This window comes from Kogia breviceps, chromosome 1 (assembly GCF_026419965.1).
Source record: "Kogia breviceps isolate mKogBre1 chromosome 1, mKogBre1 haplotype 1, whole genome shotgun sequence".
NCBI classification, from domain to species: domain Eukaryota; kingdom Metazoa; phylum Chordata; class Mammalia; order Artiodactyla; family Physeteridae; genus Kogia; species Kogia breviceps.
Window position 1 is genome coordinate 545,718 of NC_081310.1, and position 24,189 is coordinate 569,906.

The 24,189-nt window shown below is 49.4% G+C and overlaps 2 protein-coding genes across 27 annotated transcripts in view; one reads left to right on the forward strand and one right to left on the reverse strand.

Annotated features, from left to right (window-relative positions):
* The window catches only part of PPP1R12B (protein phosphatase 1 regulatory subunit 12B), a 219,842-nt gene extending 218,463 nt beyond the window's left edge, over window positions 1–1,379 (reverse strand). For 18 of the 24 annotated variants that reach the window (XM_067026629.1, XM_067026597.1, XM_067026589.1 and 15 more), the window contains exon 1: window positions 980–1,377. In XM_067026629.1, the coding sequence (XP_066882730.1) occupies window positions 980–1,270 (291 nt within the window). In that variant the 5' untranslated portion in view covers window positions 1,271–1,377. Of the gene's footprint in view, window positions 1–979 lie in introns of all 24 variants that reach the window. The other 6 variants (XM_067026691.1, XM_067026699.1, XM_067026695.1 and 3 more) reach the window with 2 other exon arrangements.
* On the forward strand, window positions 360–17,629 carry UBE2T (ubiquitin conjugating enzyme E2 T). Of its 3 annotated transcripts, none has more exons than XM_067026828.1 (7): window positions 360–645; window positions 13,410–13,580; window positions 14,147–14,216; window positions 15,248–15,353; window positions 15,465–15,563; window positions 15,697–15,774; window positions 16,372–17,629. In XM_067026828.1, exons 2-7 carry the CDS (start codon window positions 13,472–13,474, stop codon window positions 16,495–16,497), a joined length of 588 nt encoding a protein of 195 aa, XP_066882929.1. In that variant the 5' UTR covers window positions 360–645; window positions 13,410–13,471; the 3' UTR covers window positions 16,498–17,629. The 3 variants fall into 3 exon arrangements, with proteins under 3 accessions (XP_066882929.1, XP_066882933.1, XP_066882924.1); XM_067026832.1 differs by having other exon boundaries at window positions 360–633; XM_067026823.1 differs by lacking the exon at window positions 360–645 and adding an exon at window positions 5,221–5,301.
* The last annotated feature ends 6,560 nt before the right edge of the window (window positions 17,630–24,189 follow it).

Genomic DNA, 24,189 nt, shown 5'->3' on the forward strand with positions numbered 1-24,189 from the left:
GCTTCAGATTCCTCAACTGTAAAACGGTTATTATAACAACACTTCAAAGGATCACTGCTGAGATTACACGCAGTAAGACACATAAAATAATTTTTTAAAAGCAAAGGACTACACAAATGTTGGTTGCTACCTTAGATGGGGCACTGTTAAGAGCATGAAGAAATGCATATAACAGGGTGAAAAGAAGCTTCTTTTATCTGAAAAAAAAAAAAAGGACTGCAAACGCGGTGAGGACGAATTTTAAGGTACTGGCTAGTACGTTCAGGGAAGCTGTATGACGCGAACTTGAATTATTATTTAGAAGTGGATTCCCATGCCAACACATCCACTTTGCACAGACAGCAGAAGGAAAACAAGAGAGATTAAGAGTGGGTGTCCAGCTCCCGGCTCACCGAAATAACTGATGGAGTTCCACGTGGAGAGGGAGGGTGCAGTTAGTCATGACAGCCACACAGAACATGGTTGCATAAGAGGGGGAAAGTGAAGGTGTTCGTTCCAAGCACAGAACTAACTGTCAAGTTACCCACAGTCCACAGATTACAGCCCGATCCGGGGCGTGTCATTTCCACAGGGGGCTTTAGGGGAAAAGAAAGAAAGAAAGAAAGGCTATTCCACGAGCATCAAGCAAACCAGGTGATTCCGCAGGTTGGTTCTCCGCCGGCGGGGGTAACGCTGGCGGGGAGAGCGTGAGGTCGGGGGCTCGCGAGCTGGGCAAGCGGGACACGGAAGCTGCCTTCGAACCATCGCAAACGAGAGTTCGCGGCGCGGACCTACACCCGCCAGCCCCGGCCCGACCCCGGACTCGCTCCCGGGAGAACGGAAAGCCGGCTTCCGAGAGGGAACCGGGCAGGCGGCGCGGGCGCGCACCGGAGGACACCGCGCCGACCGGGGGCGGCGGGATGCGGACACTGCCGGGCGGCGGGGACCCCTGCCGCGGCGGGGGCGGGAGGTGGCTCGGCCGCCAGCCCCGCGCGCTCACCTGGTGCAGGGCGGTCAGGCCGTCCACGTTGGCCGTGTCCACGTCGGCGCCCCGGGCCAGGAGCCGCCTCACTTCGTCGGTGTCCCCGCTAGAGCAGGCGGCCAGGAACACGGCGCCGTCCTCGAAGCGGACCCGCGGGCCCCCGCGTTGAGCCTGCGACGGCAGCCCCGCGCCCGGCCGGTCGGCGGGCTCCTGCTCCGTCAGCGAGCCCCGCCAGCGCCGTAGCTGCTCGGCCCGCCGTGCCCGCGCCGACTCGGCTCGCTTCCCGCCCAGGTGCTCCATCTCCGCCATCGCCGCCGCTGCTGCGGGCCGCCGCCGCAGCCGCAGCCAAGCGCCTCAGCCGGGAGCGGAGGGCGGAGACCCGCGCGCGGCCATCTTTACTGCTCCGCTGCCCGCGCCGCCCGCACTCCCCCCCGCGGCCTCAGCACGCAGGCGCGGCGGCGCCCCGGTCGAATCACGGGACTTGTAGTAGGAGATCCGCGCGCTCCCTATCCCCCAGGCTCACCCGCGCCCGATGGGAACTACAAGTCCCTGGATGCATCGGGAAAGAGGCACGGCCCGGGGTGGGGGTGGGGGGGCTCCCTGCTTGGCCGCGGACGCGCGAGGTCACCTCTGCCCCGAAGCGGGAGCTGTCCCCCGCCCGAGTCACCTCTGCGGGCTTGTTGGGAGTCGTAGTTTATTCTTGTTCTGTCTTCCAGCTAATCTCGGCTCCCTAATTATCACGTCAGTCTTTTGAAGTGGAAAAGGGGTCGGTAATTATCCCTACTTTCTATTGCGGAAAACTGGACGGAAAGTACCCGAAACTCTCAAAACCGTGTCCTGGTTGTAAATCCAGAGCTTAATTAACGTTGTAATTTAGAACGCATTAACAGGTGGTCCTGAAGAGATCCTGGGAATGATGCTCCCAGGTATAGTGGGAAGCGCATTCAAGTTCAGTTCTTCTCCCAACAAGTTACTTGACTTCTCCGAGCCTGATTTGTAAGATGGGAATAATAATACCTTAGGGAATTCCCTGGAGGTCCAGGGGTTAGGACTCAAAGCGCCCGGGTGCGCCGGTTCAATCCCTGCTCGGGAACTAAGATCCCACAAGACCTGGCGCGGCCAAAAACTTAAAAAAAATAAAATCTCACAGGGTGGTCGTGTGGAGCGGATAAGATAATACATGCAAGAATATCTAGTACTATCTCTGTGCGTATACCAGTTCACAATAAATATTAATTTCCCTTCTGTCTCTCACCTACCCTTTTCATGGATCTTAAGTTCTTGGGAGGCATATGTGAGACATATATCCCGTCTTCCATTTTTTTCCCAAAGCTACAAAAAAATACTATGGTGCAAACAATATTGTAAGTCAACTATAGTTGAATTTTTAAAAAATACCATGCGCGTCCTAAATTCCTAAGGCAGCACGCAGGCCATTTTCATATTCACAGTGAACTTGGTTATTAAAACCTGTCAGGTTGACTCAGTAACTTTAACTCCCCAGGGCTTTAGCCCTGGACAAAACATAACTGTGTTTTCCATTATGATAGAGAATATATACAATTATTAGGTTCTTTAAACTTTCCTGTATGAAGTTTTTCATTTAAAAAAATGTTGCAAAAATGATTAGGTCGTTGTAAAGGGAAACTTTACTATGTTCTATCATGTGCCTCAATTTCCCCTGAAACAAGCTAAGAATCAAATGAAAAAGGGACATATAAATGTAAATTATTATGTCTAATAATACTACTTCTATCCATATATGCTTTAATTAGGTATCCTTGAATTCTTTATAAATACTAATTAAGTCATACATCTTTGAGGACTGTGAAGAACAATGTGCATAAAAATAAAAGATGTAATACTGTATACTTTATATAGCCATATTTTCCTTGCATCAGTTTAGTCACCATAGAACTTCTTATGCCTCATCATCTATTGGAATTAAAAATTCTGTATGAGGTTTACTTTGTAACTTGTCAGCATGGAACCTCTTCGTATTCCAACTCAGCCTCTTGCTGATAATTAAAATTGCTCACAAGCTCTCAAATAGAACAGTCCCTATAGAATAAAAGAAATATTGATATTAAACCAGATAGGAAATAATACTTAGCTAGGAACCCAACCCTCTTCAAGAAACCATTATTAGCTGAACTCTGCTAGTCTGGCAAGGAAACAAAAAAGTAAGAGAAGGGCAAGTTTTCAAATTTCAGCAAATTGCTGAAATCTCAGGAAACAGATCTCTGACAGCAATCCACGTGCACCATTTTAATATTATGATCCTGGTCCACAATATCGGCTCAAAAAAAGTATGTATAATTGGACCATATATTTTACATCCTGGTTTTCTAATAAGGATTTTTAAACTAGGGTAAAATTTTCATGGATCGATAATGTTATATTTCTCTGGCTATATTCTTTCCGCATTCAGAATCAGGAAAGAAGAAACATCTGGTTCCAGTTGTAAAAATAAGCTAAAATTGGCCAAGTCCAAGTTAAATCCATACTTTCCCAAGAGGTATGAACTTAAATTTCAATAAGAAGAATTCAGTCTCAATACTGGGAAGTTGCAGGTAGTACTTTCTTACTGTATCTATTTGCTTTTTTCCTGAGGTAGTAAGAAAATGATACCCTCTTTAGAGATTTTAAAGAAAAATATAAGTAGTTAAGTTCCTTACATAATTTAAGTGCAAACCTACCTGGAAGGAGATGAATCTTTCAGCTATGTGATTACGGAATGCAGTGATAATTATTATAATCTAATTAATTTAACTAGCTCAGCCAAAAAAAAGTTATGCCACAAAAAAAAAAAAAAACAAATCAATCTGTGTGTGATGATTTGAAAAGCTTTTCAAAATTAAAATCATCTAAGTTTTTTTCTGAAACGTCTTCCCCCAAGCAGCGCTCTCTGAGAGTAAACTTAAACAATAAACTTACACAATTGTCTACTACCATTAAACAAACATGAGAGTTTAGATTTCCTAAATATTCTAAAGAAAAAAATATTTTATATGCAAGTGAATAAATCCTGACAAATAATCCTGTGTATAAGTAAAACATAATTTTTGTACTTTTTTCTTCCAGTTTTACTGAGATATAATTGACATACAGCACTGTGTAAGTTTAAGGTGTGCGGCACATACATCTTGAGATGATGACCACGGTAAGCTTGGTGAATAGCCATCATCTCATATAGATAACAAGATAAAAGAAAAAGAAAAAGCTATATTTTGTGATGAGAACTCCTAGGATTTACTCTCTTAACTGTCATATATAACATACAGCAGCGTTAATTACATTTATCACATTGGACATTATATCCCTAGTACTTATTTATCTTATAACTGGAATTTGTATCTTTTTACCACCTCCATCCAATTCCCCTGCCTGTGGTAAACCACAAATCTGTTCTCTTTTTCTATAAGATTTTTTTTGTTTGTTGAAGTATAATTAACCTATAAACTATGTCAGTTCCTGGTGCACAACATAGTGATTTGGTATTTTTACACATTACAAAACCATCACCACAATTTTTGAACTTTTAAATGTACTAAGTGCACCAGCTATGATGCACATACACTGTTGTATGAAGTGAGGAAACTTTTATTAAATGATAATTTCCCATACACTTAAAACATGAACTACAAATTAGAATACTCCATTTTTTAAAGCAATGACACGGGTACAGTTTATGAAAACCTTTCAAGCGTGGCCTCTGTTCCCACCAGTTAACATACCTCCCTCTGGTGGACAAACAGAGACTGTACATTTAGCCCATGTAGTTCTTTCTGTTTTTCTTTTTTCTTTTATCCAATTCTTTCGGTTTGGCTTATAAGCAGCCAACTCCAGAATTAAGACAGAGGGTGGATGCGGCCTCCGGCCGGCAGTGCAGTCCGAGCACGACGGACGCTCCCCGCGCGGGAAGCCAGGGCCGCCGGGCCGCGCGCCCCAAGTCGGAACCCGACTCCGAACCCCCAGTTCCTCAGATTCCGTTGAATTCCCGGAGCGCCCTCCGCGGGTATGACTGTCCTGGAGCGGCAGCCCCTCCGCGTGAAAAACCTTGACCGCAGCCCCTTCTCCAGATCAGATTCTCCCGGTTCCTTCTACCGCGCCTCTGACTCGGACAGACGGAGCCAGTTCCCGCGCGCCGCGCCCCCGTTCAAAGCGCGTGGGCGGAGCCCGCTCGGAGCCTAGCCAATCGGAGGCCGCGCTCCTCCCGGGCGGCGCTCCGGACCAATCACACCCTCGCGGGCGGGAGGCGGGGCGACTCAACCGTCGAGCTCGCGCAGGCGCGGCGCAGGCTGGTTGGCGCCTCTGCACTGAGAGTGGCGTTAGCGCAGGTGAGAGAGCGGGTGCTCGGGCTCTCCTGCTGAGAGGCCGCCCGCGGGGGTCTGCCGGGGGGAGTCGGAGGGGGCGGCTTTCTGCCTGTCGGGGGACCTTCCTCTTCTCCGACTATCGGCTGTGGAACGGAGGCTCTGGATGTCTTGACAGCCGTGGCGGGCGCGCGCCCCCGGCCTGTACCCCTGTCCCCCCAGCCATCTCGCTGCCACCACCACGCCCCAGCGGCCGCCCCCTCCCAGCCCCCGGGCCTCCCCCATCCCTTCCAGGCATGCCCCTCCCCCCGGCCGTCCCGCCCCCTCCTCCCTCTCCCCTAGACATTCTCCCTGCCGGCCCCCCCACCGCCGCCTCCTCCCTGCCCCCTCAGACGTACCCCTGCCCCCCGCCCCGACACTGTGACTTTTGCATATTTGTTTTATTGTCATTGATTCCCAGTGTCTGCTTACTGAGAAAAAGTGGTAAGGACCAGTATATAAAAATAGTGGTTAAGTACCTAAAGTAACTGGTTCCAGAGATGATGGTCTTAAAGGTGTGGCTAAGGAAATTTACATGAATGACTGTTGTAGTGTAATTGATTCTATTTAACATATTAATTTGCCTGTAGTATTACTAATTCTATTTAAATATTTCTGAGTGTGTCAGTTGTGGAGAAGCAACAGCCCTGGAGATGAGAAGGGGAACCAAGGAACCCTCTGTCTTTGCAGCCCAGTTCAGGAGAGTACCTTGGTCCAACCAATACACAAACTTAGTCACCTTTGAACGTATGGTGAAGATAGATGCCTCAATTTAAGTTTATGATTATCGTAAGTTGCTATCGTCCTCCTAACTACAATCTATGACCACCAGATAACCTTCTGATTATAATTAGTTTTCCAAGTAGGAATAACTTAGAGAATATGTGGAGTTAAACATTTTACTGTAGTTTTACAAATTAATAAATTGACCTTTTAATTAATGTTTAAGTCTTTGTGAGTGAGCTTGGCATGAATTAGTACATCTAAGCCCTATCAAATCTAGGGTTACTGCCAAGTTGAAGTTTTAGACTACAAAACTGAGAACCAGATCCTGAAATGTGACCTTTTCCACATATAAGTGAGTGAGGTCATACAGTATTTGACTTATTTCACTTAGTATAATGCCTTCAAGGTCCATTCATCTTGCTGCAAATGGTAGGATTTCCTCTTTTTCTATGGCTGAATAGTATTCAGTTGTGTATACATACCACAACTTCTTTAGCTGTTCATCCATTGATGGATGTTGTTTCTGAGTCTTGGCCATTGTTAATAACACTTTGAACATGAGGATGCAGATACCTTTTCAAGTTAGAGTTGTTTCCTTTGGATGTATTCCCAGAAGTGGAATTGGTGAATCACTTTATTTCTTCTCATTGCAGAATGATATTCCATTGCATGGACATTCCCCGTTTTGTTTATCCATTTTTCAGTTGACAGATGTTTGGATTGTTTCCATTTTTTGGCTATTATGAATAATGCTGCTGTGACCATTCATGTACAGATTTTTATGTAGATAAGTTTTCAGTTCTCTTGATTATATACCTAGGAGTAGAATTACAGGGTTATATGTTACTCCTTGTTAACTGTTTTGAGGAACTGGCAGACTGTTTTCCAAAGCAGCTGCATCATTTTGCATTTCCACCAGCAACATATGAGGATTTGTGTCTCCACATCCCTCGCCAACACTTAGATGCTGTCTTTTTGGTTATAGCTATCTTAGTGGTTGTGAAGTTACAGCTTGTTGTGGTTTTGATTTGCATTTCCCTAGTGACTAATGATGTTGAGCATCTTTTCACGTGCTTATTCAATTATTTGTGTATCTTCTTTGGAGAAATATCTATTCAGATCCTTTGTCCATTTTTTAATCAGGTCTTTTCATTATTGAGTTATTTATATGTTCTGGATACAAATAAATTCCTTATCAAGTGTATGATGTGTAAATGTTTTCTCTCCTACTGTGTATTGTCTTCTCACTTCCTTTTTTTTTTTGGCTGTGCTGGGTCTTCGTTGCTGCACGGGCTTTCTCTAGTTGCGGAGAACAGGGGCTACTCTTCGTTGCCTTGCGTGGGCTTCTCTTGTTGTGGTGCGCATGAGCTTCAGTAGTTGTGGCGCACAGGCCTAGTTGCTCCACAGTATGTGGGATCTTCCCAGACCAGCGTTCAAACCCATGTCCCCTGCATTCTTTTTTTTTGTGTGTGTGTGTGTGTGGTATGCGGGCCTCTCACTGTTGTGGCCTCTCCCTTTGCGGAGCACAGGCTCCGGACGCGCAGGCTCAGCGGCCATGGCTCACGGGCCCAGCCGCTCCGCGGCATGTGGGATCGTCTCGGACCAGGGCACGAACCCGTGTCCCCTGCATCGGCAGGCGGACTCTCAACCACTGCGCCACCAGGGAAGCCCCCCCTGCATTCTTAACCACTGCACCACCAGGGAAGTCCCTCACTTTCTTTCTTCATGATGTTCTTGAAGCACGAAAGCTTTTAAGTTTGATGAAATTCAGTTTATTTTTTCTTTTGTCTCTTGTGCTCTTGGTGTCATATGTGAGAAGACTTTGCCCAATGCAAGGTCGCAAAGATTTACTCTTATGTTTAATTATTTTTCCATTGTATCTCCTTTATTTTTGCCAGATATAGAATTCTAAGTCAACGGTTTTCTCTTTCCATATTTTAAAGAAGTGGTTCCACTGTCCTCTGGCATGCATTGTCTCCGAGGAGACATTTGCTGCCTTTTTACCTTTGTTCCTCTGTACATAATATGACTTTTTTTTTCCTCCTGATGCTTTTTAAACTTTTTATCACTGGTTTTCTGCAGTTTAATAAGGATGTGTCTTGGTGTTTTCTTCAGGTTTCTTATGTTTGTGGCTCCATGAGCATTTTGAATCTGAGTTTATAGTTTTCATCATATTTGAGAACTTCTTGGCTGTTATTTCTTCAAATATTTTTTCTCTCCTCTTCCCTCTCCCAACTCAAGCCTGTTTAATGTTATCACTAATATTCTGTTCTTTTTAAATTTTTCTTTTTTCACGACATACTTATACTAAAAACTTATTTATTTGAATTGAGATTTAACTGGGCATCCTGTAATTTTATCTGACAACCCTGGTCTGGACTCCTTGGGACATGGAATTTGCGAGCACACCATTGGTTCTGTCCTTATGGGGTTTATGCTATTAGAGAAGCTGTCAGGATAGGGTTATGTTATCAGAATTCAGGTACTGGACATTTAGCAGGGTGAGCTGATGTCACATCTTCAAGCTGTTCTTGCTGAAGCTGTTACAATTGGTCTTAGAAAACTGGGCTTTCCCTTGGTAGTTAAGAAATCTTTGTTGAGGGGAAATGAAGACTTTAGAAGCCGGAAACTGGGCACAACCTGGCAAACTCATTCAGGTAGATCCAGAAATTCTTTTTAAGGGGAAATAGGATGCTTTTTCCTATAATAACTTACTGTTCTCATTCTATAAATAATATAATTATTCTAGAAAAAAGTTTTAAAAGAAAGTTATTTATTCATAGTCACAGTGATCCAGAAATAACCATTAGTTAGTTTTTAAACAGAAAAATCAAGCCATTTCACTTGTTAGGTCTTATTTTTTTGTCTGTATTTTTAAAAAGTTGAACTAGATGATCTCTAAAGTCCCTTCAGTACTAAATATGTCTGGTGGATAAAACATACAATTCTTTACTGTGTTTATCTGACCTTTATGCTGTCTGATCACTACCATGGAAGTCCTGGATTAAGGGTTTCGCAGTATACTCTTTAATCCAATGTTCTTGTATGTGGAATACTTAGAATGCTTATTGCCCTTATTCATGCAGAATGTTCTTACTACATATCTTTCATCAACCATTCTTGTTATAGACTTCTTTTGTGAAAGTTTAGCAGTATAAAATAATATGTCGTTTAAGACAGTAACTCATAGAAGGGGCTGGTAGACAACGCCCCCCACATATCCATATAAGTGAATTTTGGTCTTTTACGTCTCCTTCACCTTGCGTAGGGTGGGCAAAGATGTGAGGAGTGCTGCTGTTCCTACTGTTAGCCTCTGGGACACCCTCCTGACACTCCGTCCTCGCTGAACGTTTAACTTATGAGATCTTTAAGCTCCTTGGCAACTGACGGGCAGACTTCGATTAAGTACTCGGAAGCCAGAGGTTTCCGTGTCCCCACAGGCGCTTGATGAGGGTCTGATCATTTCTTTACGGTTTTTTACACTGTTTGGTTTTGGATTGTATGTATCACTGTGTCCTAAAATTCATTAATCTTCTACACTGTCTAGTCTGCTGTTAATCCCATCCAGTATATTTTAAATCTCACACATGGCGTCTTTCATTTCTAGAAGTTTAATTTGCGTCTTTTTTTTAAAATATCTTCCATGTTTCTTCTTAACATGCTCATGCTCTTCTCTACGTCTTGAACATATGGCGTATACTGATGTAGTTATTTACCATCCTTGTCATTCTTGCTATTCTCCTAACATGCCTAGCCTAGGTGTGGTTTTCTTCGTATTTATTCTGCTTGGGTAGCTTCTATCTTCCTGGGTTTGCAGGTTGTTATTTTTTTAATATTTGGAAATTTTTCACCCAGTATTTCTTACACTTTGACTGTATAAAATAGTAATAACAATGCCTTGTTGGATTTAAAGAAAATGATAGAATCAAAGTAGAAAACAGTATAAGTCAGCAGTGAAGGTTGTGATCAGAGTTAAGTCATTCTAGAGTCTTTGTATTGTTTGGGAGGAGGCTAATGGTAACTTTAGACTTTGGTGAGTTAAATATGCATGTTAAAATCTATGTGGTAATTTAAGGAAAAAATACAAATATGGCTTATAACTTTCAAGCTAGTAGATGGGAAATGGAATGAGAAAATAAATCAACCCACAAGAAGAGAAAAAGAAAATTAGAAAAAGGACAAATGGAAAATATAAAATAAGATATGGAAACTTATAAACATGTCCGTAATTATGATTGTGGTAGGTTGTTTGCAAAGATGGCCATCATTCCTCCCAGCTCAGGCTGTGTGCCCCTTTTCAATGTGACTTTGCCGGTCCTCCCGTCAGAGGTGGAAGGAGATGAACCACCCCAGCTTAGACCTCCCAGTCCATTCAGCTGCCAGTAGAGCCCCCAGATGACTTCAGCCACATTAGTAACCCCAGACAAGACCAAAAGAAGTATTGTTAAGCTGAGCCCAGCTCAAATTGCTGACCCACAGAATTATAGCAAACAAAACGGTGGTTGTTTTTGTTCACTAAGTTTCGAGTGGTTTTATGGTAATCGATAACTAATATATCGGTAAATGTAAATATATTAAATATACCAATTAAAAGATAAAGATTTAAAGACTGGGTTTAAACAATACAGACATATACAAGAGGCACATCTAAAGTGTAAAGATGTAGAAAGGTTGAAAATAAAACGATGGAAAATGATGTCTCAGCAAATACCAACCAGAAGAAAGCTGGAGTAGCTTTAACATGAGATACACTTTAAGAAAAAGGCATTACCGGGGAATAGAAGGGTTCTTTGCTAGTGATAAAAGCTATAATTTGCTAGGAATATGTAGCAGTTCTAAATTTGTGTGTATCTAAGAGCTTAGCCTAAAATATATAAGGCAAAAATTGATAGAACTATAAGGAGAAATTAAGAGATTTCGCATTAGAATGAGCTACTCTCAATAAACATCACTCTCATTACTGATAAATCACAGAGGAGGGGAAATCAGTAAGGAGGGAGAAGACTTGAGCAACACGACCAGCACACCTCTCTAGTGGGCGCGTAGAGAACGCTGAGCCTGTAACTTTAGGGCAGTCTTACTCATAAGCACACCTGGAACATTTATGAACATCGACTGCATATTTTGCAATAAAGCAAGACTCAACACACTTCAAAGGATTTGAAAAGCTACATATTAGAAATCAATAGTAAATATAACTCTGAAGCTCCTGCATGTTTGAAAATTGAGAAAGCTGTTTCTAAATAAATTAAAGAAATCGTAATGGAAATTAGACAATATTGAGAATAGAGGAATAAACATTCTACATATCAAAACTTTGTAATGCACTGGTACTTAGAAAGCAGTGTATAGCATTATATGTCAAAATTGAAAAGATAACTATACAAATAAATGTAAAACAATGCAATAGATAAATTTGTAGAAAAATTTAACTTGCCAAAATTGACTCAAGAAGAAATAGAAAGCTTAAATAATGCTGTAATATTGAAAGAAATTGGATTTGTAGTTTAAAATCTTCTCACATTGAAAACGCCATTACCAGGTATCATTCTGTCAAACATCTTAGAAACAGCTAATCTCCCAGACTCTTCTATAGGATGTCAAACTAACTCATTTCAGGAGGCCAGCTTAACTTTGATAACTGATGATGAAATTAGGAAGGAAAATTATAGGCCAGTTTTACCCATAAGCAATAGTGTTGAAAGTTTTTCCTCTAAGGTTAGGAATAGGATAAGAATACCAGCTATCAGCTCTTTTCTTCAGCATTGTACTGGAAGTTATAGCCAGAATAGAAGATGGGAAAAAGGTTAGAAGGGAAGAAATAAACTGATTATTCATGGATGATATATGTAGAATTACCAACCGCAGCCCACCTCCCAAATAGATTCATTATTAGCATTATTAAGTTTTAGTTAAAAATCTATATTTACATATATCAATAAGAAATGGGGAGAAAATAGAGTTTTTAAAAAGATTAAAATATAAAGTACTTAGGAATGAATCTAACAAAAGGTAAACTCTTTATAGAGAAAATTATAAAACTATTAAAAAGCATCCGGAAAGACCTGAACATAGCATGTTCATGAACTGTAGGACTCACTACCATAAAGATGTCAGTTCTCCCAAAATTGATCTGTGGAGTCAGTGGAATTCCAGTCGAAATCACAGCAGCTTTCTGTGTGTGTGTGTGTGTGTGTGTGTGTATGTATATTATTTGTAGACTTTTTCAACTGTTCTAAAATTCATATGGGAGAGCAGGGGACTAAGAAATAACCAAGACATTCTTGAAGAAAAAGAACAAGGGGGAAGAACTCACCTTCCCACATACCAGGTCTTACTAATAATAAGCTACAATTAAAGCAGTGGGGTATTGGCTGAAAGATAATACAGTTGACCAATGAAACAAATTCGATAATCCCAAAACAGGGCCATACATGTATGGAAATTTATGCCAACATCAGCAAGGAAAAGATGGACTTTTCAATAAATGGGACTAGGACAATTGGTTTTTCATATGAGGGAAATAATTCAGACTTGGACCCCTGCTCACACTATACCCACAAATTGATTGCTAGTGGATCGAAGACTTAAATGTGAAAGTATCTAAGTTTGGGGGGTAAGGAAAATTTTAATACACAAAAGTGTAAATATTAATGTAATTGATTACATTAATATTATGTATTTGTCAAAAATGTCATGAATGAGGTGTAGAGATGGCAGCAGGCTGGGAGGTGGTGTTTGTGACTCACCTGCGGAGCCAGAGGCGGCCAGAGGGGGGCGTAGGGCCGAGAAGGGGGAGGGGCTTGTTTTAGATGCGAGATGTTGAGCATGTTTGAAAGTTGATGTGGGAAGAAGGAAAGAAGATTGGAAATACTAAAGAAAGATGAGATTGACGGAGCGGACTCTGAAGGGTTGAGAAATACGCGGATTCCAGACTGCGTGGAGAAAACCCCAGGCCTTGAAGCCTTCGTTTATAAACCTCGCTGGAGCGATGACTGTCCCCCGCCACTGCTCTTGCTCTCCCCCCACAGCTCGTACTTGACCGTCCGTTTCTCTGCTGGGCACCTGAGGGCGCAGTGCTGAGCACAGCTAGACCCAGGCTCTGCCTCAGTAGGTAGTTATTTATCAGTGGAGACAGACATTAATTTAAAGCGTGTAGAGTTTTGTAGACATTTTTGCATTGTTTTATACTTTATTTTTTTAGATGTGTTTGCTTGAATAGATAACTAGAAGGAAATAGAAAAAACTCAAACTCCCTTCTCAGAATAGAGATTAATATGAGGACTTTGTCCTTCAGTGAATTGAACCCGTGTGCTAAACACTGGGGTCACTGTCACCGACCCTTTCGTGGGTGCTCCTTTTCTCCCCAGGGATCGCAGCCAGCGTTGAGTGCGGCGCCGGGAACCGTGTGTGGGTGCTTCTCCCTGGGGTCATGCAGAGAGCATCCCGTCTGAAGAGAGAGCTGAGCCTGCTGGCTGCGGAGCCGCCCCCGGGCATCACGTGCTGGCAGGACGGGGACCGAATGGAAGCTCTGCGAGCTCGTAGGTGTCGCAGCAGACGTGACGGGTCACAACCCTGTAAAGGTTGTGCTGAAGTTTGAACACCTGTGTGTTCTTCTAAACTAGGGGACAGTTGCAAGGTCAAAGTGCCCCGCCATCTTTCTACCTGATTTGTTTGCATTTACAAAAGGTTTCCATGACATTTCTTCTTTGGCCTTTGATTCCATCTTTTACTGATTTGTAAGCCAAGATCTGGGTATCAGCTCTGAAGCAGCGTTAGTACCAAAGCTCACCTTCTCAAATATCTGTGAGGCCAGATGGGAAACGTAAGTGTTCAGAACACTGCGTTCCAACCCAAGCAGAACTGCACGTTGTATGTGATCTGAGGCCAGCGTTGTCCCCCTTCGGTTTTGATCTCCTGTGTATTCTTTGTTTGACACCAGCTTTGGGTGCACTGGTACATTGCATGGGGACTTGTTAAGCCCTGAGAGAGTTTCTGTCCCAGACCCAGCTTTTCCATTAGGACCAGACTGCATTAGGTCCATGGGGTGTGGTAATTCAGATCATCTGGTTACCTCTTGACGTTTTGTTCTTTTTTTTTTTTTAAGAGATATTAGGTGGAGCAAACACACCTTATGAAAAAGGTGTTTTCAAGCTGGAAGTTAACATTCCTGAGAGGTCAGTGTGAACTATATCCTAAATTTCCAGGGTAAAGCGCAGTTACTGGAAGACAGAGCAGTGTACACTCTTAGAGTGTTGAACGCAGGAGTTAAAGGACCTGGATTGTAATCCTCGTCTTACCATGACTTAATGTGACCTTGGGCAAGTTATTTCATGTCTCTGGAATTCGATTTCTTTTCCTTAACACTGAGCCGGATCACATCTAGGCCTCACCCCCACCCCACCCCCTGCCCGTCACTGCAGTAAAATATACATAAAATTGACCGTCTAAACCGTTTTTAGGCACATTGCTCAGTGGCGTTAAACGCGTTCACGTTGTCACCCAGCCGCCCCTCGTGCGTCTCCAGAACTTCTCCGTCTTCCCAACCTGAAAGCCCGCACCCATTAAACACTGGCTCCCCTGGCGGCCTCCGTTCTCTCTGCCTCTGTGTTCAGGCCCCTTTTAATCCAGGTCTCCTGTACGGCTCTCATCAGGGGAGTGGTAGCTGTAGTGTCGTTTGTGATTCGTAGACACCTGTTCACCAGGCCAGGCTTGTTACAAGTCCTGAGAGAAGCAGCTCAGTAATCACGGGGGTGGGGCGTCAGTTCTGAGACCGATGGGGGTTTTCCAAATGCAGTGTATAAATCAAAATTAGATCCTGTTTTTCAACACCCATCTGTAAAAAAAATAAAAATGGGGGGGCATATTGAGGAAATCTGAGTAGTAGATGATATTGGAAAGTAATTTTTATATTTTTTTTTCACAGGTATACCGATAGTTTTGCAGCTCTGTAGGAAAGGGACCTTATTCTTAGGAGACACATGCTGAAGTATTTAGAGGGTGAAGGGGCTTGATCCAGGTGGTGGGTATAAGAGGGTTTTCAGTACTATTATTTCAACTTTTCCGCTGCTCATAGATTTTTGTAATAAAAATTTGGCAAGAGCAAAGGTTTGCCTCTCAAAGGCTGTTGTCCTGGTCACCAGCAGCTGTTTATCATGTAGGCAGCAGTACTTTAGTAAAACTCGCGTGTTCTCCTGTGCTTCCAAAGGTACCCATTTGAACCTCCTCAGATCCGATTTCTGACTCCCATCTACCACCCCAACATCGATTCTGCTGGAAGGATTTGTTTAGATGTTCTCAAATTGCCGCCCAAAGTGAGTGGTGGGGGTGGGGGCGACCCTCTTCCCTTCCGTGGTCCTGGGCTCTAAAACCTGTGTTAGAGAAGCACGTTCTTAGGGCCGCTCTCTGTCTGTCTGTCTGCCTAGGGTGCCTGGAGACCGTCCCTCAACATCGCGACCCTGCTGACTTCTGTTCAGCAGCTCATGGCCGAGCCCAACCCCGATGACCCGCTCATGGCCGACATCGTAAGCACCCCCGGGCCCCCGCTCGCGGCCTGCTTTCCCCAGGTCCTGCTCTCCGCTGAGGAGGGTCGCGTAGCGGCTGCAGCTTGGTTACCAAGTCTCTTCTCTCTCCGTTGACCCTCTGCTTCCGTCTCAGTCCTCAGAGTTTAAATACAACAAGCCAGTCTTCCTCAGGAACGCCAGGCAGTGGACAGAGAAGCACGCGAGGCACGAGGTGGGGTGTCTATAAAGCTCCGGTTGCTCTCTTGTTGTGGTTCCGTTACGCGTGAGTGTGTCTCTGTGTGTGTCAGTGTTCCTTAGACTTGCCAGGTTCTTACTGAGCGCTAGGATGGCCAGTTGATCTTCTCCTACCGCAGCCTCCTACATAATTACTCAGCAGCTAGCTCAGCCGGCTGGAGGGTTTCCTGGCGGCTGCAGTCCACCCACGATACCACAGGGCAGCCGAGGTCTCTCGTTTAGGCCAGAGGAGCTCTTTGCAGGAGCCGGGGAGGGCGGGAGGGGAAGTGGGCGTGGAGGAAGGGAGGAGGAGAAGGAGAAGCGTCCCCATTTTTCATCGATTGTCCCCTCATTTAACAAAAGACAAGCTTCAGGAGCAGAGGCGAGCACACAGCGTTCTCGCTGAGCTGCCCCGTGCTTCGGACTGAGTTCCGTGGTGGTTAGCGTCACGTGTGGAAAGGGTTAAAAATTAACCAGCGCAGAGGATTGGGGAGGCTGTTTTTGGAGAGAATGTCCTATCCAGGAGGCAGCAAAGAAGGACCTGGGAGAATAGTCGGCGTGAACCTTGCGCCCTACCCCGCCTGCTCCTTTTTAGGCTGATGAAGAGGAGACTCCTGAAAAGCCCCCCGAGGCGGGAGACTCGGAAGGACCCAGCGAAGCGCAGAAAAGGAAAGCCACGCACCTGGGGGGCGTAGAAAAGAAGTTTTGCCCTGATGCTTAGGGCGGGCGTGGTCCTGGCCCATCTTAGTTAATGCGTTCTTTGCCAGCCTGGTCCAGTTTGCTTACATTTCTGGAATGTTTTTCTTTGTATTTGATGACATTATCATTTTTGTATCCTGTGAAACAGACCTTGTGTATTTATATGCTCTGCTCTGTGTTGATTCTCCTGAGTGTAGTTGGTTTGATTTAGCTCATACATATGTATCCCAAACCTGTAAACCTGGGAAATAAATAACCATGTAGTGTCGCGTATGTGTTTATCCTGAATGTGTGTCTGGGAGCACACCGGCCAGAGAGCCACACAGCAAGCACGCGTGTGCAAGTGCTTGGAACTGTTGTCGTTTATTCTGCCGGCTCGGCAGCATCGCCCAGGACACTGCATGACGGACCTGGGGCTCAAGTAGCCTCAGAGACAGTTCGGTGACCGTCGCGCTTCCGGGGTTCTAGGTTTTCAGAAGTCTTAAACACAGTGTGGAGGGAAGGTAATTAACCCTTCTGTTAACAACGTTTCTTGAAGCCTGCACTTTCTGTGACTTACTTACAAGGCTGTGGTGTAACTTTCGTTTGTCCAACAAATAGTGACTGAACACCGGCTGCGTGCCAAGTGTTTTAGGATATACTGGTGAGAAAATCAGGCGTGGGGTTAACCAGATAATTGCACAGACTTACATGGATTTTCACGATCCTTTCTGTCTCCGGCTTCATTTCATGGCAAGTACTAAGGCGCAAGCTCGAATCCCTGCTCGTGACTTTGCAGTACACTTGGGCCTGCGCGTATCATCCCGTTTAGATGACGGAGAAGACAGATTTGGGCAGAAATTGGCTGAAGTGGAACGAGGTGCCGAGTGAGAGCAGATGTTGGGGCCGCCCAGGCAGAGGAAGAGACTGTCGTGTCCCGCCTGTCTCCCAGGCCGGTCGCCCTGTGCCAGGCTGGGCACCGTGCGCGCAAAGTGCATCCAGCGAGCGAGCAACTTCCCTTCACCCACCGCAGACCCGCCCTGCGCTCGGCACTGGCCTGCCTTAGAGCACGAGCGGTAGCGCCAGGCGACACCGTCACCGAAGATGTACATTTCCTCTGTGTCCCCCCCCACACACTTCATAAATTTCCAACTTCTACATAATTCTTGAACCCATTTCTCACAATCAGCTTTGTTCTCTTGTTAAAGCCCAGGAATTAATTCTGTTCCAGGCTTGTCTCCTGTACTTGGGCACATTTAAGTCAGATGTGGGGTTTCTAAATGCCATTAGTGTATCAGCCAGGATGCTTTCAGCTGTGAGATCCAACTGGCTGGTGCTAATTCCCAGGAAGTTCTCTGCCCTGTTTACCGGGAGTTGGGGCCAGGGCAGGCGTCTGGGTTGGTGGCTCAGAGGCTGTCTCTCGCGTCTGCCGGCCACCGTCACCGTACCCTCCTTCAGCTTCTGCCCCCGCCGCAGTGACCACCAGCAGCCCTCAGGGTCGCGTGTTTCCTGTTCACCTCCGGCGGCGGTGGAAAAACCAGCCGCTGTGGCAGGGAGACACCAAGTGCCGATGGGGGAAAGGACGAGCCCCCGCCACAGCTGGCCACCACCAGGTCTCTCGCGTGCACTGCCGTCACGGCCAGTACCTCGTCCCCTGGCCTCCAGCCTGGACCCTCTGCGGTCCATATGCTCCTCACAGCAGCAAGAACATCTTCAGGTGATGAAAAAGCCAGATTGCACCTCCTCCTAAAGCCCTCCAGTGCCTTCCCGCAGCCTCCCCTCCCCGCACACCCTCCGCTCTGCACCACGCTGAGCCGCACCGGCCCCTCCAATCTCAGCACGCCAGCCTCTCTGGCCTGTGCCGTCCCCCTGACTCTACCTGGACCGTGATGGTCTCAGCCCATGTAGCTGCCCTGGGACGCCCTTGTCCGGCCCCTCCGAAGGAGCCGTGGCCGTTACCCGGTGTACCTCATGGCCCTGTACCCCTCTGCCAGTGTGTCCACTCCAAGCGCCGGGACATAGTGGCCACAAGGGCCTTTGCACTAATTGCAAGAAATACCAAAGCCGGAGTTATTAGAAGCCATCCCTCCACCTGTGGGTTAACAAGTACAGGGGACTTGGGCAGAGAACAGGAGCGAGAGAAGAGGGAGATGGGGAAGCCCAGCCCCGCCCCCAGCCCAGGGAAGGATGGAAGAGCATCAAAAGCATGAACACGGGTCCAGGAGACCCTGGCCTGGCCCAGGCAGCGCTGCTCGCCAACCGTGCGCCCCCGGAGCCCTGCTCAACCTCTCCACGCTTGGGGTTTGTCCTGTAGAAGGGGGCGACAGTTGTGGGGGCTGACGGGGTACTGCACCCAGAGCGCCCAGCACGGGGCCGACCCTCGAGCTTAGCAGGGGCTGGGGGCGGGGACGACGGTCCAGCCACATAAGGCCCCAAAGCGCCGCTTGCCAGGACAAGCAAGCTGCGCCGTTCCGCCCAGCCGGAGAGGAGATGACGTCGCGACTGCGGATTCCAAATATCCTCTCCTGCTGCCCCCCGCGGCTCCCCGAAATCTAAGTAAGAACACATCTTACCACCCACCTTGCGGGTTCGGCTGCGGCGGGGATTCAGCACGGACAAATAAAGCTCCTTTCCCAGCCAAGTTATTTTCCCGTCAGCAAGCAGCTCACCGAGGTTGCCCCGTTTAGGTTGGGGCAGCCTGGGGGAGGGGAGGACGGGGGGCGGGGGGGGCGCTGTGGCTCCAGAACCTGCCCCCGGGCTGACTGGCCGCTGGGACGCTTGGAGCCGACACGGGGAGCCCGGGCGGCTGTGAGAGGCGGGGCGGTGGGCGCAGGTCTCTGCCCAGAAGCTACGCCTGCACTTGCTCCTTCTGTCCAGTCAACGTGGCTCCTGCCGGGGCCCCCGAGCGCCCATCCGCCCCAGCTCTCAGCCTCCATCAGGGGACAGGTCCCCTCGGTTCCTCCCCTCGTGGGCTTGCCTCTCCCCCAACCCCACCTCCCACTGGGCCGGACCTCCGTCCTCCACCCGTCGCTGCCTGCCTTTAAGCGGGACCTTGCAGCTCGGCTTTGGAGAAAGGCCTGCCGAGCCACTTTCCCCCGGACCCCCATCAGACGCAGCTGCCCCGGGGGTGAGCTTTAGTCTCGGGGTTCTCCCCAGACCCGAGGTATGTTTGCGAGACCCCCAGGACACGTCCTCTCCGGGAAGCCCCCAGCTTCCCCCTGCTGACAGCTCACCAGCCACCTTGGCCCGTGCCAGGGGACGCTCCTCTCTCACGGCCCAGGGTCCCCGGTACCGTCACCCATGGACGCCCGCGAACCCACAGCCTCCTGCCGGGCTCCAAGCCCGGGTTGCCTGCCTTCTCCTCGGGAGCGGCTCCTCCGGGGACCCTTCCTCTTCCTTGTCAAGTGTGCTCACGGCTGAGCCGGAAGACAGCTCAGAGCCCCGGTTTCTCGTCGCTTTTTGGATTAAGTAATGACATCTAACGTCTCTGAAGTACTTACTAGGTGCCAGGAACTAAGCTAGGCTCTTCACATGAAAAATCTCCTTTAATCTTTTCAGTAACCTTCAGAGCTTAGGTACCGCTGTCATTTCCATGTTACTGGTGATAACGAGACAGAGAAGTCAAGTAAAACCTCAGGACAGCGGGCTGTCAATGGAAGGTCTGGACCAACTCCACGACCCCATGTACCGCCTACGCAGACACTGGTCTGGCTTTTGTGCGTCTGCCCCTCGGCCCGGGGCAGCTGTGAGGCAGTCCCTCCCCCACCCGGTGAGGAGGGGGCGTGGATGCTCCCTGAGGCGTGTCCCTGTGCTGACGCCTGGTCCTGTGATTCTGAAGCCACCAGTGAGCTCCCAGGGGAGAGCCTGCAGGGGTCAGGTTCAGGGAGGAAGCCAGGAGGCTGGCCTCCTGCCCCTCCGCCCTCCCCCTCTGCCCTGCGGACCCCCTCCCAGCACCACCCTCCCCACCTGACAGCCCACCCCGCCCACCCTCCTTGCCCGTCCAAACCCCATTCACGGCCGCCCTCTTCCCCCAGGGATTGCGAAGGGGTGAGTGGGTTTCCTCCAGGCTTTGGGCTGGGGTGTGGAGGGAGGAGTCTTCTCTAGCCCAGCGACAGATCTCACACTCGCACCCGAGCAAAGGACTCATCGCTTCGCAAACCAAGGGGACCAGTCACGCTTTCCCCAGGTCACTGGGAGCTCCGGAGATGGGAGCCCGTCCTCGGACCCATCGCGGTGGCAGAGAGAGAATAAGCCGAGACGCCGGGGTCACGGCCACCACTGGACCCGGAGCCAAGTCCCCCGCAAGCCGCATGCATTAGGGGGCGGTGGGGGCAGTTGCTGAAGTGGAATCGATGTTCCCAGAAGGAGGAAAGCGGCCACTGGGCCAGAGCAACAGGCACCCCAGGCGCAGGCCCGCCGCAAGGAGAAAGAAGCCACAGGGCGGAACTTCAGCCACCGTGGTCCCTCGGAGGGCTGCTCCCCAGACAGAGGGGTGGGCACGCGGGGGCCCTTGGGTCTCACCGCTGAGGCGTCTGCCTCCTTCTGACGAGGCTGTGACAACAGACCCGAAGCTGAGTGTCAGGGTGGCCCTTTTCAGGGACGGGATGGCTCAGCCCCCATCCCCCTGCCAGACGGCCCCTTGAGAGTAGGGTCTGCTTACATGTACTCGTTTCTTTTGATTTATTTATTCTTTTATATATGCGATACTTTACTGGGCACCTTTTTTTAAAAAAATCTTTTGGCCGTGCCCAGCGGCACGCGGGACCTCAGTTCCCCGACCAGGGAGCGAACCCGGCCCCCTGCAGCGGAAGCCCGGAGTCCTAACCACTGGACCGCCGGGGGCGTCCCAGCACTTTTTATACATTCTTTTAAAATTCTTTTAACAGTGTCTGAGCTTGAGATTATTTTTCCCATTTTCTACACGGGGAAGACGATGATTAAGCTGACAAACTTCAGTCGACTAGTAGGGGTTTCGCTGGGGTTAGACTCCAGCAGGACCCCACACACTCCACGCACTGCCCTTCGGGGACCAGGGAAGGGGCCTGGCCTGAGTGGTCAACCCATCAGTTGACCTTTGACCTATGATTTGGCCTGGTGGAGAGAAGGATACCCGGCTAGTCGGATTCTCACTCAACCTCGCAGGACGTTGCCTCGGGAACCCCAAGAGGAAACAAGACCAGCAGCCCAGGAGCTGAAGCGAGGGATGCCCAGCGGGGCCGCGAGGGAGAGCAGGGCTCACAGGGAGGCCCCTGGAAGCAGAACTTATGAATAAACACAGACCATTCGTCAAAGGGAGCTACGAGGTAGAGAAGATACCGTGACCTGTAAGTGGCCTTTGACCCCGCGGTTCCACTTCTGGGAAGGTACCTCACGGGTGTATGACAAGTGCAGTGAAGGACGCACGGCCAGCGGCTGCAGTGTCGCGTGTAAGAGCAAAAGATCAAGCAAGTCAAATGCCCGAGAAGGGGGATGAATGAAGTGTGTGCTCCATCTACATAACAGGAGGTCAGCTGGGGTTCTTAAAGACCGAGAGAGGAGAGCGTTTCTCCACCGATGCGGGCTGTGTCCGTAGGCGAGCGAGCAGAAAAGTGTGGCGCGCTGCGGTGCGATTCCTAAGAATACGCACGCTTGCTGCTCGCGCAGGAAAAAACTCTGCAAGGACGGAGAAGCGAACGGTAGTGGTGGTGACCAGTGAGGGTCAGGGACAGTGGCGGGCACGGCGGGACAGTTGGAAACACACGTGCTCTCCGAAGCACGTGAGCGTATCATTGATACTCATCCAAAACTAAGGCACTGAAGGGGTGCGGGGGGGTTGCAGCCGGGGCAGGGCGGCCGGGGCGCTCACACGCCCCCATCGCAGCGCCGCCTCACCCCGGCCCAGCCCTCGGGCTTCAGACCTGAGAGCCCAGCCCGCTGCTCCGTCTGGTCTTCGATTTGCTGAGATTCTGCCTCCCTTCCTGCGCCACGCGATTTCCTTTTAAGCAACAAACACCCTTCCTCCCAAACCGAACAGCGTACGGAGGGCAGCTGAGCGGCCTCCCCCGCGGACGGGCCGGAAGGGTGGGGGTCGGAGCTCCAACCTGAAGGAGAGCGCGGCTGGGTGCCCGGGGCGCCCCGCTGTTCTCCCATGAGGGAGTCGGGCGCCGGCCGGGGCAGCTCATCCAGGGGGCACAGCTTTTCCTGCAACCCAATCCGTTTCCCCCACCCTGAGACGGGGCCCACCGGACAGTCTTGGGGACGCCATCCCAGTCCGAAGAGAGGGTGGGGGAGAAGGTTCCCAGGGCAGAAAGTAGGCCAAGACAGTCAGCCAGGGACAGGAAAGCAAGCGGAGTATTGGGGTTTGCAGTGCCAGGAAGGGTCAAGGGTGCTCAGAGTTTGAGGATAGAAACCCCACGGCTCGGGCGTTCTCTCCAACCCAGTGCCAGGCGCACAAAGGCACTTAAATCTGGGTGGGCGGAGAGATCCCGATCCCCCCTCGGCTGTGCCCCGACGCCCCAGAGCCCAGGGGACAGGGCACCCTCCTCTCGCAGAGCAGCCCCCGCCCCGTGCCCACAGACCCACCAGAGAGGAGAGGAGAGGGGCCGGGGGACCCGGGGGCGTCACTGGTGCTTCTTTATGAGACGGATCCGATCGATATTCACAGCTCGGCGAGCCCGGGGCCCACCCGGGCGGGCTGCACCAGCACAGAGGCCAGAACGGGTCAGCGGTTCCACGGCCGCCGCCATCCTCGCCTACTTGGGCCTGCGGGGAACCACCATCAGTCCTCCCCACTCCCCAACCCTGGATGGGGAAAGCGGGGAAGGAGGTTCGAAGCTCGAGGTGGAGGGGGCACGGCACAGGGGAGGCCTCGCCCCCAGCCCCGAGCAGGGGTTTCCTCTCTGTGTGGGCAGAGCTGCCCGGGGTCCTCCGCTGCAGGTGGTCCGGGGAGGCGGGTGGGTACTGGGGCGTTCCACGGCGGGATCCAGCATCTCCACCGCCACAGCCGCTGGGACGGACTCTTCCGCGCGGGGACCCTCTTGGAATATGTCATCAAGCCAAGACAAAGGCATCTACGTGCATGGAATTGTTTGGCTTTTGATGTTGAGTTTAATCGACGATATACCTTTCTTCATAATCTTCTACTGATCACAACGGAGAGAGCCAAGGATTGACACACCGACTTGCAGAAAAGCCAGGCGAACACGAAGGAACTTCACTTCGCCTCTCGTGTTGGGTGAATGTACAACATCTACGAGGCTGCTAAATAATAAAACCAGTTCCTGGCAAACACCTCTCCTCCCACCAAAAGGTGGAGCCCTGGCCAGTGCCCAGCTGGTCGGGAGCAGAACACAGACAGCGGCGGGGCTGCCCTCGAGCTTGCAGCCCTGAAGCCCCAGCCCCTCCTCGTGGGAGAGGCCAATGCAGGCACGGGTCCCACGACTCCTGGGCTCCAACGCAGGGCCGTCCTCCCCGCGGCCCACCCAGCAACAGCTCCGACTCCTGGGGGACGGTGGCCACACAGGGAGGCGCCTGGACAACCTCCCAGAAGTCGAGGCTCCCAAAGTCACAACCCCTCTGCTGTCCGTCCCCGGGGCGTCTCGGAGAACTCCTTTCTCACATAGAGTCGCTGCTTCTCAGCACCAAAGTAGAGCGACCTGCTTCCACGAGAGGCTCCCGATCGACCCCGGGAGGTGGAGGGGCCGGGGTGCTCACATCACCAGCTGGCGAGTGAATCCACTACCACCGGCGGGCGCCT